The sequence below is a fragment of the Sparus aurata genome, chromosome 11, assembly GCF_900880675.1.
Source record: "Sparus aurata chromosome 11, fSpaAur1.1, whole genome shotgun sequence".
NCBI classification, from domain to species: Eukaryota; Metazoa; Chordata; class Actinopteri; order Spariformes; family Sparidae; genus Sparus; species Sparus aurata.
In genome coordinates, this window is record NC_044197.1 from 23,014,136 (window position 1) to 23,030,653 (window position 16,518).

Consider the following 16,518-nt stretch of genomic DNA (forward strand, 5'->3'; position numbering starts at 1 on the left):
TATGCCATGCTGCTTGTATGGGACAATTTGTATACAGGATTATAATGCTTGAATCCTATTAGTCTCTGGCTTGTTAAGGAAAAAAAATAAAACTTAGTGGATACCTCCTTTAACCTATATATGCCAGATATGCTATTTATTTATGCAGCTATGGTTCAACCAGGTCTTGGTTGTTCAGATTTTTGCATGTTAAAATTATGAGCATAGCAGTAAAGGAAGGCAAAAGTGTAGCAGGAAGGATGCATTTCCAACTGTATCTGCATTGGTGTGGACATGTAACAACAGAGAAACAGACACATGAACACAAGTCCAACAGCTTCCACTCTACTTGAGGCTGAATTTCATAGTGTGTTTTTGTTTATCTTCCCACATCTGTGGGGGTCAATGGATGCTATGAAAGCCTGCTTCCTCTTTTCTAATCCCACCTCTACAGTACCCAGAATCTTTCCTCTCCTTCAGCACAGCCCTGAACATGTTAATGTGCTATGATGCATAGCTGTGGCTCCAGGGCAGCAGCTCTTTGATCTGGTCTGGCTGGTCAGCTAGTTCCAGAGTGCGAGAGAGAAAGCAGAGTCAGATGGTTGGGAGGGACCAGGACGTGATTTGTTTTCGCAGTACTGCCTGCCTGGCTGGCTGGCTGTTGTTTGAAAGTCTCATCTGTCATGTTTGTCTCAGTTTGCGTGGATTACGCAAACATGCCATCACTACTTAGTCAAACTGACCAGAGCAAAAGATAAAGTCAAGAGGTCTGTGCAGTCTCTAACTCTTGCTGCTTTTTGCACTGCCACCACCCACACCTGGATGTCCCATCAGCTCTTTTCTGTCCCTTCTCTGTGCCTTCTCATTTATAAGTCATTTATAATTGCATCAGATACCAAGGTCCCTACTGACGTTTTATTACACAATTTTTACCCTAAAGTAGGCTTGCCTATTCTGCTAAAGGGTAGCTAGTCCCTCAACGTCCTTGTGAGATAATTCTGCAAGTCAAGCAAGAGCAAGTTTGTCATTAAATACCGTTTAGTTTTGTGTGAAACAACATTAGTGAACTACATCATCTTGCTCAATATGTCACCAAAATCAACATGGCCACCACCTCTGCAAATAAAAAGTATTAAAAGAAAAAATTTAAAAATCACGAAGTCTGGCAATATTGACAACTGCAGTTATGTCAACGGAGAGTTAGTCAGTTATTCGAACTAGCTAATATGCTATTCTGGCTCTCCAAAACTTAAGGTATGAGTGTTGGTGAGCATTAGACAAAAAAATGTCCACTAGGTAAATGCTGGGTGTGTAGTCTTTCTAATTATGTATGTTCTCAGTCCTATGTTTAACTAGTGTTACGGCAAACTGTGACTTTCTCAAGTTCAAAAATGATTTCAAAAACCATTCGAATGGAATCAGAAAATTAACTTCCCTTTACCTACTGCACATGTTGTTTTTGTGAAACAAATACCTATGGTGGTCCACCTGCCTCTATATTTGAAAAACAGAGAAATAAGGGAGCAACAACATTTGGTGTCATGGCCTCCTTGCGACATAGCGTGTGACATGGAGGGTCAGGGGACACGGGGGAGAGCGACTGACTGCTCAGTGTAGCATGGACAGCAATGTAGAGCTTGTAGCCAGAGCTAACCAGCCATGAGAGGCTACTGTCAGACTCTTTTTCTCCACCGGAAAGATGAGAAGTGTGGTGGAGTCTTCACAGTCACTAGAAGCAGGTTTATGGCCCTTTTGAGAGAATTTCAACCTAGGTAATAGTGTTATAGCTCAGCTAGCGGCTTTCTGATGAGAGCTGGCTCATCAGTGTGATTATGGGGTTCGTCACTGTAATATAATATGTATTGAAAACTCATATTTTACATATTTATGTGGCTATTCTTCTATGTATATGTGGGTTTGTCTTTCTAAGATTATTGCAAGTGGCCTGGTCCTCTTGTTGCAGTGATCCTCCCTTGTCTGACAAGTGTGTGGTCTAATTTAGTGACACGTGCCAGCTTCATAGCTAGTTGTGCCGGCGCAAAAGCCCTCCACAGTTGATGAGGAGGTGGGGCATTAGGGCAGTCCTTGACTATTTATAGATGGCCCTCTACAAGCAGTCGGGACATTATGGTGTGTCTACTTGGATAGCTTCCCTAGCCACAGTATCTGCTGTCTCCCTGATTGACTGTTGCTGCCTGCAGATTGCAGGGAAACACTCGAACACGCGTTGCTAACAGGGTGTGGCCTATTTGTCTTTATGGCTGTTCACGTTTTAATCTGTCATTCTGATTTGTGAGCAAATATTGCACATTGCATGGCCACACAAGCATAAACTCAACAGTAACTGTGGCTGTGATCTCCTGTGTCATTTCCTCTGATTATAGCAGAGGATTCCTCCAGGCTTGTCTGTCTCTGCCCTCGGTTGTGACATCCCTTTCCAACTGAGGCCATTGATGGCCCCCAGTCTCACTCGTATTGACTGACGCCTCGGGTTGTGCAACATGTAAACATGTTCCTAACCATTACACACAACAAGAGAAGGGAGGTGTCTACAGGTAGTTTAATCGAAAAAGCTAATGTGATGCCATTTTAGTGCTTCTAAATGCAAACTGAAACATTCACACATTATTACACTACTTTGTACATGATTTCAGTTATGCAAGCTGCTGCACACGTCATTCAGATGTACATTTCAAGTCTAATTATGTACAAGATTGACAAGACTCAGCTCACTAATTGCAAATTTCATCACTAAAAAGGGTAGGCGCATGCACAATGGACAGATCAGTATAAATAATCTAAAATACATTTAAAAAAACACATTGACAACAGGGCCTAGACTAAAACCATGATGCAGTTTAGCAAGCCCTGTATCATAATCTTCATGCAGTACTACAAGTTTCACAAAGCAAAGATATTTTTAATTTCAAAAATAGAAACATACATAGACATATAGTGTTTCCTTTATTTTTGCTTTAACTGCTGTTTTTCACATCCTCAGATAATGGTGAAAGTCAACAAGTGGTGACTGGAAGGCAATGAGCATCTGGGAATGAAGGAACCATTGACGGATGAATGTTGAATTCCATCCCACTGTGTTTCAGCTTCTTACTACTCACATGATACTTTGAACAGGAGTCAGAATATTAAGTTTGACAAAATAAAGCAGAAACAAAAATCCCTTAAATTCAGACGGAGGCACTCTCAGTGTTACGGTCATCTAAAAATGGAGCTATAATATTACCACACGATTGAGCAGAAAGGTCCATCTCCAACTGATGACTGGCTCCTCCATGATGATATGACTGGACGGCTTTCTTGACTGTCTAGCATGGGAGGAGTCAAGGCGATAGATTAAATCTACTTATGTTGTCAACTTGGCTAAATGGGCACATGTGACCCTGACAGTCCTGTGCAACCCAAGAGCCTCAAATATGTCACGGCGTGGACTGCTCAGTGCTTAACGCCCAGCAGGAGCTTATCTGCACTGCACTGTTAATTCTCTCCTGTCCTGAACAGATCCCAGCTGTTGGAGATCCTGCCTCCCAGCACTTGACAATAGACCAGGCATTGCAGTTACTCTTGGTAGGAATAGCAATGCTACTAACTGTCATACAACTGTCATAGTTCTAGGTAACTTGAGTGTGTCGTCTTTTTCAGACACTTTACTGCTATGGTCAGGGGAATAACTTGAGTTTTATGAAGCAGCTGTCATTAAATTGTATTTCACAGGCCAGTTTAGCTCATCCACATTAATTTATTGTAATGCCATATATAAGGAGGTTTCTTCTTCATGATGGGTAACCGAATGCCCAGAAAGCTTTCATGGCATGCTATGTGTCAGTGAGTCTGTGTTGATCATATTATATCCTGCAAATCCTGCAATAATACTGCTATTGTAGGATTATCACAGGTCAGATTTATAAGATTATTTGAACAAGTCAGTGATAAAACTCCTGAGATGTCATTAAAAGCGGCACCATTGAAATAGGTGCACCATAGCAACAAATCCTAGAAATAGAAGCAATTCATATTTCATATTAACTGCTCAATTATATTTGATAGAAGTCTGATTAAACATAATTTACTCTCATACAAGGGTTTTGGGATGTTACTAGTGAGTGACAAGCACAGTGTTTTTTTTGGTCATGGGAGGGGAGATACTCCAGGTTCACTGTCGGCATCAAGTGTGATGAAAACTGGGACAAGTCTTTCAAACGTACACACTTGCACCCATACCAATATAGCTCTGCTTTCTTTATGTAATTCAGACAGTCATAATGCCAAGGACGCAATGTAAGAAAGCAAATTAGGTCACCTCTGCAACATAACAAACACTGCCAGATAAAGAATTACAACAATCTCATGACTAATTTTAAACACAGTCTAGGCCATCTGATAAATAACCTACTTGTTGGTAGTTTTGCTCACAATAAATGAAGAGAATGCTGTGTTGAGTCAGAGAAAATGGCCTAGTTTTTCAAATCATTGCTTGACTGAACTCTTAAGAAGCTAGAGAGACTAAAAACTGCAAACAATCTGTTAGAATGAATTGTAAACTTGATAAAAACAAACTATTGCTGATGTATTTTGTGACTGCAAGTGTTCAGCCCAAAAGCATATTAAGGGATTCTTGTGCTTATGAGTTATGTTGCATTGGTAGCTTCAGGCTCAGTCAGTGCAAGCCCCAGTGCTGATCACATTTCAGCCTTGTGAGAACATCTCCAGAGCACTGGGCCTAATGGAAGTCACTTCTCCTCCTCCTCCTCTCTCACTACACTCCACTCCATGATCTCAATCTTTAATACGCATTCCCTGTCCTCTCTTCTCCAGCCCTCTCCTCTTTGGCCCTTAACTCGGACATTTCATTGTAGGGCAACATTGTCTTCAGCTGCCATGATGCAGCCTTCCCCATTACTGTGTCGCCTGAGAGGGCCTGCCCGAGAAACAATGGGTTGGATTGTCTCAAATTGTCGAGACAGTGGCGACCAGAGCACCACTGAAATTGGCTTGTAGTGAAAGCCAGAGCATATCCCATAATGCAGGAGACTTGACTCGACTTGATTTGACTCTAAATGATAGTTAGAATTACATTTGTTTGGCCTTTTAGCTTAAGTTGTTGTCAGATCAGTGTGATGATTGGCAGCACGTTTCATCCTTCTCTTTTAAAGTGCTTGCTGTTGCAGAGAAAATTAGAGTGTTAGTTTTTTTGTTTTGTTGTTACAGCCGAGTTACACAGTTGCCAAGTCCGCTTATTATAAGCGACTTTGGGCTTGTTTTTCTGTAAAGTTGCTTATAAATATTGGTAGTCGCGGGTTGCGGGTTTTTTGGGCTTGTTCTTCCTCGATCCTCTTCCTATTGTATTGTATGTCATATTGTTTTGAATTCCTGGAACTAAAGCAAAAAAGGATCATAACATATAAAACAATAATAAATGCATTGATACAATGCAATACATTTCTGGATTCAGGGTGATATTTATGTGTGTGTGCAAAGTGTAATGAGACCTTTTTTTTTTTTATACCACAACCAGAGAAGTCGCTTGTTTTGGGCTTGTTTTCATAGGCCCGCTTGCTTGTGTCTCTCGCAAGATCTGGCAACACTGCCGAGTTAGCGTCAACCATAACAACACACATCCGACATAGTCTCACCCCAAAAAAAGTGCTCAGGGCTTTTTCCACCAGCCATCTCTAGAGTGGTGCTTACAGCTGCTCTAAGCACCAATCGTCGCTCACACCCACCAACAGAAGATTATAATACACTGTGTGCTTTCCTCTTGTGATGACTGTGCTTTGAATGCCCTCTAGATTTGGGCCAAGCTTTGATGACTCAGCCTCCCAATGATCTCTTGTCACTGCCTCTGTCATGGGCATCATTAGCTGGAAAATCCTAGATGCTAAAGGGCAGACAGGTGTGTGTTTCTGTGTGAGCACTGCATGTACATACATGCATGAGCGTATCTGGGTCAGTTTTTAATTTTTTTATTAATACGCAGAATATCTTGTTGCCCCGTTGGGCTGATGTTAAGGGCTGATCGGGTAAATCTCGCTGTAAACTCCACCTCAGGTCAAGCATCAAAAATAGAGTTAGAGTTATAAAATACATCCGAAATTTCAGTTGGGGAAGGACTGACAAAAACACCAGATAAATTAGTCTGTTTTTTGTGTCTACGTATCATTACTTATCTTGTTTTCCAGTGAGCTGTTGCATGTTTTTCTAGACTGTTTGGGAAGTTTGATGCTGGTTCCTCCATAGGCCTCTACAGTTCATATTGTTATGACAAAGCTGTTAAATCTGGAGCCAGCAGACATTAGGAAACTTCAGCTTTTGGTCACTGTGGAGTCACAAGTATCAAATACGCTATAAAGTTATGAAGAAATTAGAATTTGCCCTGATGATTTTCAGATATTGACATGATTTCCTCCTAAATCAAAACGTCACCATTCATTTCAATATGTGCCTGACTAAAACACTTCATACTGTTGTGATTTGCCAGGCCCCAGTTCTCCTACAGTCAAAACAGTAAATGAATAGAGATAATGCTGCCTGGTTGATCCATCTACATTCTTCAGAAGTCATACACGTCACCACGACATGGGTGTGGTGGTTTCTAGTAGCAAAGGCTATTTACAGTTGCCGTCACCATGCTGCTCACTGTCACTGGTGTTTCATTTTCCCTTTAATTCTACTTCATGGGAAAAGAATCTGAAGCCACACCTATTTCCATCGAACCTGTTGAGGGAAACAATCTGAAGTGCAGTTTGTTAGTGCTGTTGTAGTGTCAGTGAAGAGTCTTCTCACTCATTTAAGACATTAAATTACCCCTGAGAGAAAATTGTGATTCTGTGAGATATGATTGTATTGTGATGATTTTATTGATAAGCCACTAACTTTATTTGTGCATGTGTGTGTCTGTTCACAGAGGGAATCCCTCAGGTGTACTACTTTGGTCCTTGTGGGAAATACAACGCCATGGTGCTGGAACTGCTCGGGCCCAGTCTAGAGGATCTGTTTGACCTCTGTGACCGCACCTTCTCCCTCAAGACCGTCCTCATGATAGCCATACAGCTGGTAAGACCTGGAAGAGGAGAGCAGCATGAGCATATTTAGATTTATAGCTTATTTTGGTTGTGTCAGGCTTTACAGAACATGTAGTTGAGCTTTGATGATATTTTAATAGTGGAGGGAATTCTAATGCAAAGCAAGATGAAACTGATAGTTTTGTGGGTTTTATCATGAAAGAATTAATACTGTTAATAAGTTCCCACGATAATGATTGTATCACAATATATAGATTCCATGCCACTTGATACAATGCAAAACAATCCTCTAACGCTACAGCAGGATATTTGTGTAACTGGAGAAGAAAAAAATTTCCTTCAAAAGACAAATAGTAAGAATTATATCATTGTTGTTGTCAGTTTTACAGAATTTGGCAGGTTAGATAAAACAATATGCATAAAAGTGAGTCTTCGCTTAGGGTTGCGTAGCATTATCATTTAAATCGATACATTACTGATACTGGTACCAGGAATGTTGGTATCGTTACCCAGTGGTAGTAGTAACGGTGGTCATAGTAAAAGATCTCACTGTTTTGTCATCAGAATATTTTGTAAATCCTTTCAGATTTTAATTTTGATCAATTTACTTCAGATAACACGGATGGAGTACGTCCACACCAAGAGTCTGATATACAGAGATGTGAAGCCAGAAAACTTCCTGGTTGGGCGGCCAGGAAGCAAGAGGCAGCACACCATCCACATCATTGACTTTGGTCTGGCCAAAGAGTACATAGACCCCGAGACCAAAAAACACATCCCCTACCGGGAGCACAAGAGTCTGACTGGGACGGCACGCTACATGAGCATCAACACACACCTGGGAAAGGGTAAGAAAGTCTCTGGAACACTGCTGTGGTTTGATTAGCCCTTTAAAATTGCACAGGCAGGCTTTGCTCCCATTTATATTCAGTTTAAGGAGATGTCTTGGCTGTATTCTAAATAAACTTAAGCAAACCATGTGGCACGGAGACTCAGCAGTCATTTTAAGTCCCACCAATCACCTCAGGAGGTGATTTCAGTGATTAGTTCTTCCCCTCTACTCGTGCTAATCAGTGGGTGGAGTGTTTGGCTGAAATGAAAACCTGCAGACTGTTGGATCTTCATGGCACAGGATTGATCCACCCACCCCTGCTCTATGGCCTAATCACGGCCTTTTATACTGCACATGGTTAATTATAACTTCTGGATAATTAAGCAGTCGTGCTATGCTGTATTTCTACCACCCAGTTGCCTGTTAACCTTGCCAGCTGGATGTATAATTAATTTGTCTCTCACATGTAACCTAATTTTCATCTTATTCTGTCTATTCCAGAGCAAAGCAGAAGGGATGATTTGGAGGCACTGGGTCACATGTTCATGTACTTCCTCCGAGGTAGCCTCCCCTGGCAGGGCCTAAAGGTACATAAGTACTTTTTCATTATCTAATTTTATCATCCAGTTATTGGCACAGACTGGTGTACAACAGACTTATGCAATCCTCTTGTTCAAATCTATGTTGGTGGGAATGTAAATGGCAGCAGCAAGATAGGGAAGATAATATGGTCGTCATCTTCACATCAAAAGTTTGACATCAGGTGAATAAAGTCCATCAACTCAGACCACGTTTGAGCACCAAACATCTATGATACAAACAGTGTCCACCTCTGCTTATCCTGCACTCTGTCAGCTCAGAACACGGTCCACCCATCGAGTGGACCAGGATTTATGGTGGAGACAGGTCTCTATAAAGATGTGGGCACTACAATCTCAGAATTCCCATTGCTTTGCCAGCTGAGTCCCATTTTGTCCATTTCATTTCCCTGCGACTGGAAATCAGCCAAGAGCAGCCTTAAATCCAAGATAGACTCTGCCTCTCCTCCCTGGGGTGGGGTTGGATGGTCAAAAAAAGCCGTGGGCAGGGATCGCCTCAAAGCCCGCCACTCATATTTTAAAACCTGCACTCTCTCCTCCGATGCTGATGAATGTATTTCTGCCATAGGCGATGTGTGTTTCAGCAACAAAGCAGAAAAAGTTAACAGTTAATAAAACAAAAATGAATCAAGATTTGATGGAGCTGCCGGACACTGCATCTGCATGCGCCATCACTGCCATGATATAGTTCCTACCTTAGAGTCATGCTGCTTTTGTAAGAACAGCTGATGGCAGCAAACAGTGCAGCTGGTTCCAGCAATCACCTGAACCCACAAACTCTCAAACTATCCTGAAAGTACTAGAACAAGAATAGAGAACATTCAGGGATGATATGCTACACAATGTAAACATTATTATTCTAGCAGAGTTATGTCTCGACCACGTCAGCCAATCAGAATCAAGAAGTGTCAGTGGCCATAGTCTAATGAAAACTCCATATGTTGTCTTCATGACAGGATTCACCCCATTTGCTGACAGTCAAATATTTTCAGTCAGTGACTCTGACTCTGTCCCTTGCTTACATTTTCATATTATGTACTGCTACATTAACGGTCACCTGAACACACTTGCTTTGCATATAAACAGTTTAAGGAAAGAGATTGAAGTGTTTCAACAGGTGCCTGGAATGCAGGTTATCACCACACAAAGTTGCTGGGCTTTTTTTGCAGGCGTCAATATCAAAGGTGTACATAGAATAGATGAGAAGACAAGACACCTCATCTGAACATTTGCTATGTGGGAGGAAGCTCGTGGTAGATGAATGTGAGGGATGTATAAATGTGGGGGATGTTGGGTGGCTCAGGCCAAAACAAGTTCTCACCAACACACAAAATGACAGGGATCAAAACACAATGAAGGATTATGGAGTCGGCTTTATACATAATGTTACAGGTTCCCTTGTGACAGAGTGGTTTAGAATTGTACTCAACGGGGGGTTTCTACATCTAAAGTGTCGTGGCAGACCAACACAACACAAGCTCTCAGTGCTGTACATAGTGTAATGACTGAATCATTCAGAATGACTAACCAGAGGATTTGCATCTGTCTGTAACTCAAGTGCCCAATATGTAACACATTTGAATATTACACATACTCAATTTGCCTGCAGCTACGTCTTTGCTCAAATGTTCAAGTGTTACATGTATTTTCCCTTTCTCCCTCGTAGGCGGACACTTTGAAGGAGAGGTATCAGAAAATTGGGGACACCAAACGAGCAACACCCATTGAAGTGCTTTGTGAAAGCTTCCCTGGTCAGTAGACATGAGCAGTTTCCTTTGTTGCCGTGTTATTTGATTTCATCCTCGTTCAGCCAGATGTGTAAATTAACAGTATGTTCTCTTGATACAGAAGAGATGGCCACCTACCTGCGCTACGTGAGGAGGCTGGACTTCTTTGAGAAGCCTGATTACGACTACTTGAGGAAGCTCTTCACTGATCTGTTCGACAGGAATGGCTATGTCTTTGACTATGAATATGACTGGGTCGGCAAATCACTTGTGAGTGTCTCTTAGAGAATCCACTCAGCCCCCTCCTGTTTCTTTCCCTCTGAAATTCTTTGATTGGACCATCAAGCAGTTGATATAAATTATACTCTGTTGGGTTTTTCAAACTAAATTTAACAGAGCTGTACACCTCGTTTTTTTTATTTCATCTTCATTTTGACTGTTTGTTTCCTTGTGTTTCTTGCAGCCCACCCCGATAGGCCCCATCCCCAGTGACACGCCCCTGCAGCCCAGCAGCAGAGACAAAGCACAACAGCAGACCAAAAACCAGGTGAGTTCATCAGTATTTTAACACAACAAACATACAAGTCACTCAAGATCCTCTGACAGGTTATTCTTGTTGTATCCACCTGCGAACAACTTCCTGGAGAAAATGGCTGCCACTCAGCACCAGTTCTCCTTCACTCCCTGTTCTCAGCTACAGTCTAACTGCTGGGCAGCGACGTCATATTTCCCCAGTCTTTGTCGGACGAATAGACTTTCACAAAATTGATGCCTTACTCATAAAGAAAAAAAACGACATGCACGATCATGAGGCAGGCTCTCCTGCTCCAGCTGTGACACAAAGCACCGTTTGCAGTTTATTCTTCACACCTTGCCACTCTAAGCTCAGTTCATTACATGCATGAGTTGAAAATGCAAATTGCATTATTCATACCAGTAATGACAAGCTATATGCTTAGTGTGTGACAAAGTGTGGACTTTTTTTTCATCCCTTTTTATTGGCATGCTATCCGAGCCTTGTTTTGTTGTTTGATTTAGCAGAGGGGTTATAAGTGAAGAGTTTAAGTAGAGAACGTCCATAAAGTCCTGCTGATAGGCATGGTACAAATCATGTTGTTGTACTTGATGAGTCATTGTTTTCCTGTAAAGTCATGCAGGCAGTGCATTAGATTTTATGACTGAATTGCTGCAGTGGACTCTAGCCTCTTTTTACTGCTCTACATTTAACATGATAGGCTTGATAACAACATGCCACCCTTTGAAGCTTGCAAAGCACCACCTACAGTGCCATGTACTATGCCCATTACTGTAAGAACCTGTAACATCCTGGTTTAAACGATCAGGTACAATAGAAGAAAGCATGTATTATCCACCTTTGTTGTTACAGGCTTTATAGTTTTTAATTTTTAATACTTCATATGAAAGAAAAAAACACCCTATAATCTCAATTTGAGTCTCAAGTGGAATTGGAATTAATGCTGGTACCCAAATACCCGTTGACGTAGATGACTGTCTGGGTTGTACTTAGTATGAGGTGATGGTTGAGGTGATCAAGGCTGTTTTCTTTTACTCTTGCATGACTTTGTTAGTGTGTTGATCTGTGCTTCGCATAAATTTTTGCTTCCCTCTACTCCTATTAACATAGTATTTCTAAACAAGCCTGCTTCTGCTTGGGAGATGTCTTCTATAATTTTTTTTGTTTTGTTTCTTTTTTTTTTGTTTTCATTCACTCCCCTCCTCCTTGTCCCCCCTCTACCCTCATCCCCCCATCCACCACATTCCCTCACCCTCACCCCACAACCTCCTCCCTCCCCTCCGCCTCCCCCTTCTCACCACTTCACTACCACCTGCCTCAACCCTTTTTGCTCTTTGCGTCAAGTCACCTGAGCCCAAAGGAAGTGAGTCTCAGCCCACTCCAGTGACCAATAAGGAGACTCTGGGGTCGCACCTCACAGCTGAGCGGCTGGGGGGCTCTGTTCAGGTACTACTGCTGCTGCTACTGCTGCTGCCCTGATGGCTAATGCATGATGCTACATATTTTTGTATGTGTCTGACCCCCTCCCCCCCTACACACGCAAACACACACTGACTCCGCACTGCCTGCCTGCCTGTCAGGTGCTCCGTCTCGACTCTCTGTGTGTTTGCATTATATGTTTGAATCCCTGTGTACCAGTGCTTTGCCTGTTCTGTTTGCTCTTTCTGCTTCATTCGCCTCATCTGCTGTAGGCTGCCCACTGGAAGGGCCATGCAAAGATGACATTCAACAGCAACTGTCATGCAAACCTCATAAAATAATATTACGCTGATAGATGGTCCAAAAGCAGTGCAGTAAATCGTTTTTCTTCAATTTCCTCCAGTTTGGAAAAATACAGTGATTAAAACATCAATTGAATGTTTTTGCTGTTTTCAACATGTCAAAAGGCCAACTGTATATCCCTGGAAATCAGTCCTCTGCGGTAAATGTGGCACACATATGCCACCTAGTGCTGGCTGATAGAACTGCAGCTTTAAAGGGATAGGTTCACATTTTTTAACTCTGTCCTAAATCAGGATTCACGTTTATGCTGTTGTTTTCCTCCTGCTCTATACACAATAGTAATAATTATAATAATCTGAAACTTCAGTCCAAGTCAGTTAAATTACACGTGTGTCAACGTGTTTTTAGTAGGAAATTCCACTGTTTTCCTGTTGAACTAAAGTGGAGGAATAGTTTCACAAAGGGGGAATTTTGGACAAAAACATTTTTTAAATATTTAAATGTTTAAAGGGGCACTATGTAGTTTAGAAGTAGAAGTTCAATGTCAGAAGTTTAATATTTACAACATTAATGAAGCAATAACACAAACTGAGAAATATTTATATTTTCCATTATTGAATAAACAAGCTGTTCTGTTCTTTATTCAGTTCATTCAGTCATGATTACAAAGAGTTTGTTTATTTACTTTGTTGAGGCATAAAATTCAGTCAGTGAAGATCTTTCTCTGCTGATTTGAAATGTCTTCCTCAAAACTACATGGTGCACGTTCAACTCAATGAGCAGAAACCTCATTTAGCTGTAGTTTAACTATGAAAACGTATATTTGCACAGATCAAGACTCTGGATTTTGGTGCTTTAGAAAAGGACCTCTAAATTAATAGTATGAAAAGAAAAGTTCTTTTTCCTAATGGGAATCTGACTTCTTTTTCAGGAAAGACATGAAAAAATACAAACCTATTGTTTTTTTAAGGGACAATCCCAGTTACATGCTGAGCTCCTCTCTTGATCTGAGAGGGTGGAAAAATATAAATAATCAAGGTTACATATTTGTATGTTCATCTCCACCCTGCAGTCAGTGGCTCCATGTGTATGTGTTTGTGAGCAGTCTGCTGTCCTCTTGTACTCGTGCAGGTGATGAGCTCAACGAATGGCGAGCTGAACACTGATGATCCCACAGCCGGACACTCCAACGCTCCCATCACCGCTCCCACTGAGGTTGAAGTGGCTGACGAAACCAAGTACGAAACAACTGCTCAAATGACTAGAAGACTGTGCTGCTAGCAGTAGGGTTGGGGTTAATAGCATCCTGTTGAGTCCAAATATTAATAATGAGCACCATTTCGGAAATAATCTCCATCGTTTCCATCATTGTATTCTCAATGTTCGTTTGGGTCTTTCTAAATATGAAGTTGAACAATGTAACACCCATTCTGTCAGTGAACAAACTGCAATACTCAGACATCATAAAACATACTCCAAGTTCAGATTCGACAGTTATGCTACAAACAACAAAAATATGTTTTTCCAGAGTATTTCAAAGCTCTGTTTTCAGTGACCTTAAATGAAGTTAATGTGTGTACGTAAGGCCACAATTTATAGACAAGGCTTTGTTTTAAGAAAGTCCATATACGCATGGATATTGCCTAAATCGTGGAAACCAATTTTCTTCTTTACATGACATTTGAAGTGGCTCTTTGAAACAATTCATATCAATATACCTGTAATAATCACTTTTTTATTGGACACATGTGAGCGGATTGTAACGTGACATGAAAAATGAGACTTTCTCGCTCTCTCTCCATTGCCTATACCTGCCTGTGGACAATTTGTTTAAGTTGTTTAATGCTGCTGGACTGTGGATTTCTTTGTGAAGGGTTGGATGTGCCACGACAGTCCAAAGAATTTGGCCTTAGGCTCGTTCTCGAGTTCCTGGTCTCAGTGCGTCTCAGGGCTTAGCTAACAAAGAGCAACAGTAGCTGACGTTAGCTTAGAAATGGAGTCGGCTAACATATTCACACAACCAGTTTCCAGGACAGCACAGAAGTTCCACAGAGCCACTTTAAAGATATACCATGGCACATTTATCTAATTGAAATGTAAAAAACCACTGTGCCTTAGTTTTATATTTTGTTAAATATTTCCAGCGATGTGCCCAGAGAAATACGTTATTAGTTTAAGGTAACAGTGCGTTTCATCGTGTGAAGTGAAACACTATGATTGGTCAGCGAGTAAGACAGGTAGCCATAAAACGTTACTAAATATAATGTGTGTAAATCTTCTAACACTTCACCTCTTCTGTGAACATTACGTTTAAAGATTGATAAAGAAGCCAAGAGGAGACCAGATTCAAAATGCACCAAACGATTGATAGCCAACCGTGACGAAGCAGCATGTTAAGCTCTGTATTGATTTACCAGTATCTGTGTCTTGAATGTGCTTTTTCCTAAATGTGAGTGTCTCTTTGTTTTCCTGCAGGTGCTGTTGTTTCTTCAAAAGGAGAAAGAGGAAAGCCCTCCAGAGGCACAAGTGAACGAAGAGAACGGAGAGAACTTGAAACATTGTGGTCACTGTCAAGTTTTAAATGGAAGCAACTACACAGACCCCCACCCCTGTCCCCCCCCTCTCTCCAGCTTCCCCATCACCTCTTTATCCCCCTCACCTCATTTCCCCTGTCACTCTGTACCTCCCCCCTCGCGCTCTCTCTTTCTCGTTCTCAGTGCTCCCCGGCTACTGGCGAGCTAAAGGAATGTTGCAGTCCTACTGACTCCACAACAGACTCTTGATTCCTTTATCGACGAAAAATAAACGTACCTGCATTACAACGGGGGGCTTGAGAAAAAGTAAAAAAGCTGTAACAATGAAACTCGAATACCGTGGCGTGAATATGAAAAAATACTGTTTGAAACAGTTGATGTATTTAGCATCCATACAGAACGCTTATTGTTTCAACAGTTCTGTTGATGAGGGGGATCCATTCGAGTGAAAGATATCTGCTCATTTAGGAAATTGTTTTTTTCTTTTTTTTTCTTTCTTCCTTTGGTGTGTGTTTTGGGATCAAGGTAAAGAGGAAAAGGTGAACTATGCTGATGTTGAATCTGAGAGACACAGGAAGCATTTCATCTGTAAAACAGAAATTTGGAGGATTTTTATGTTTTTTTTTCTTCTTTTTTTTTTGTAATTGAATCCTCAGTTTTTGAAGTCAAATCCCTGCATTGAAAACTTATTTTTATGTTGTAGTGTTCTGGAGTTCAATTATTTTCCTCACTCTGGCTTTCTTTTTCGTCTGTCAACGTGGACTTTGTAGCACAGTCACTGGCCTCAGGTACTGTGGAAGATTGAGAGAAGCAGATATTAAGCTCTATTATTATTGCACTTTTGGGAAAAAAAAACAACAACAATTACAGTGGAAAACTTTAGGTTTGAAATTAACAATTAAGAAAACATCTTAATAAAGACTGATCTAGGAAGAGTCCTTCACTACGCTTATATCTGAGTTATGGCCGAAAAATGTTGTCGATTTACATGAAAAAAAAAAGATATGTCTTTCGATTTTTATTTCTTACATCAAAAATAATTTACCAGGAAATCATAGTTTGTGCCTTTCTAAGTAAAATGTTTAAAGCTCAAGTGAGTGTCCCGCAATGACATTTTATCCAATCTGTCCCAAATGCTTACTGGATTACTGTGTGTGTGTGCGTGCCTGTGTGTGCCTGTGTGCGTGCGTGTGCGTTCGTGTGTGTGTGCGTGGATGCTTACAAATCTGGAGGTTTTTCTAAGTGAATGTGTTTTTGACTGTGTGCACATTCTTCCACTTACAAGCAGCATACATCCCTTCATCCTCTGCTGTGACAATCAACACATCTGTTCAGTGTTTGGAAAGAGATCAGGACTAGGTGTGTGTGTGTCTGTGCGTGCGTGTGTGTGTGTGTGTCAACGTACGTGTGCATGATGCCAGCTCAGAGTGATCTAACAGACGGCAGTCCAAATCTGCTTGAACCATTGTTTCATTTTGTCAGGAGGTCGCAGACAGGCAGACAGACAGACATGCAGCTCACTGAGGTTAACTTGTTTCTAAGGTACATCA

At 41.2% G+C, this 16,518-nt stretch overlaps 1 protein-coding gene across 8 annotated transcripts in view; it reads left to right on the forward strand.

Moving 5' to 3' along the window:
* The window catches only part of csnk1g2b (casein kinase 1, gamma 2b), a 36,144-nt gene extending 20,083 nt beyond the window's left edge, over nt 1-16,061 (forward strand). For 2 of the 8 annotated variants that reach the window (XM_030433391.1, XM_030433392.1), the window contains exons 4-13: nt 3,499-3,564; nt 6,902-7,050; nt 7,633-7,867; nt 8,353-8,438; nt 10,117-10,201; nt 10,299-10,447; nt 10,641-10,724; nt 12,057-12,158; nt 13,566-13,672; nt 14,910-16,061. In XM_030433391.1, the coding sequence (XP_030289251.1) occupies nt 3,499-3,564; nt 6,902-7,050; nt 7,633-7,867; nt 8,353-8,438; nt 10,117-10,201; nt 10,299-10,447; nt 10,641-10,724; nt 12,057-12,158; nt 13,566-13,672; nt 14,910-14,964 (1,118 nt within the window). In that variant the 3' untranslated portion in view covers nt 14,965-16,061. The remainder of the gene's footprint in view (nt 1-3,498; nt 3,565-6,901; nt 7,051-7,632; nt 7,868-8,352; nt 8,439-10,116; nt 10,202-10,298; nt 10,448-10,640; nt 10,725-12,056; nt 12,159-13,565; nt 13,673-14,909) is intronic. The other 6 variants (XM_030433393.1, XM_030433396.1, XM_030433394.1 and 3 more) reach the window with 6 other exon arrangements.
* Nucleotides 16,062-16,518: the final 457 nt, after the last annotated feature.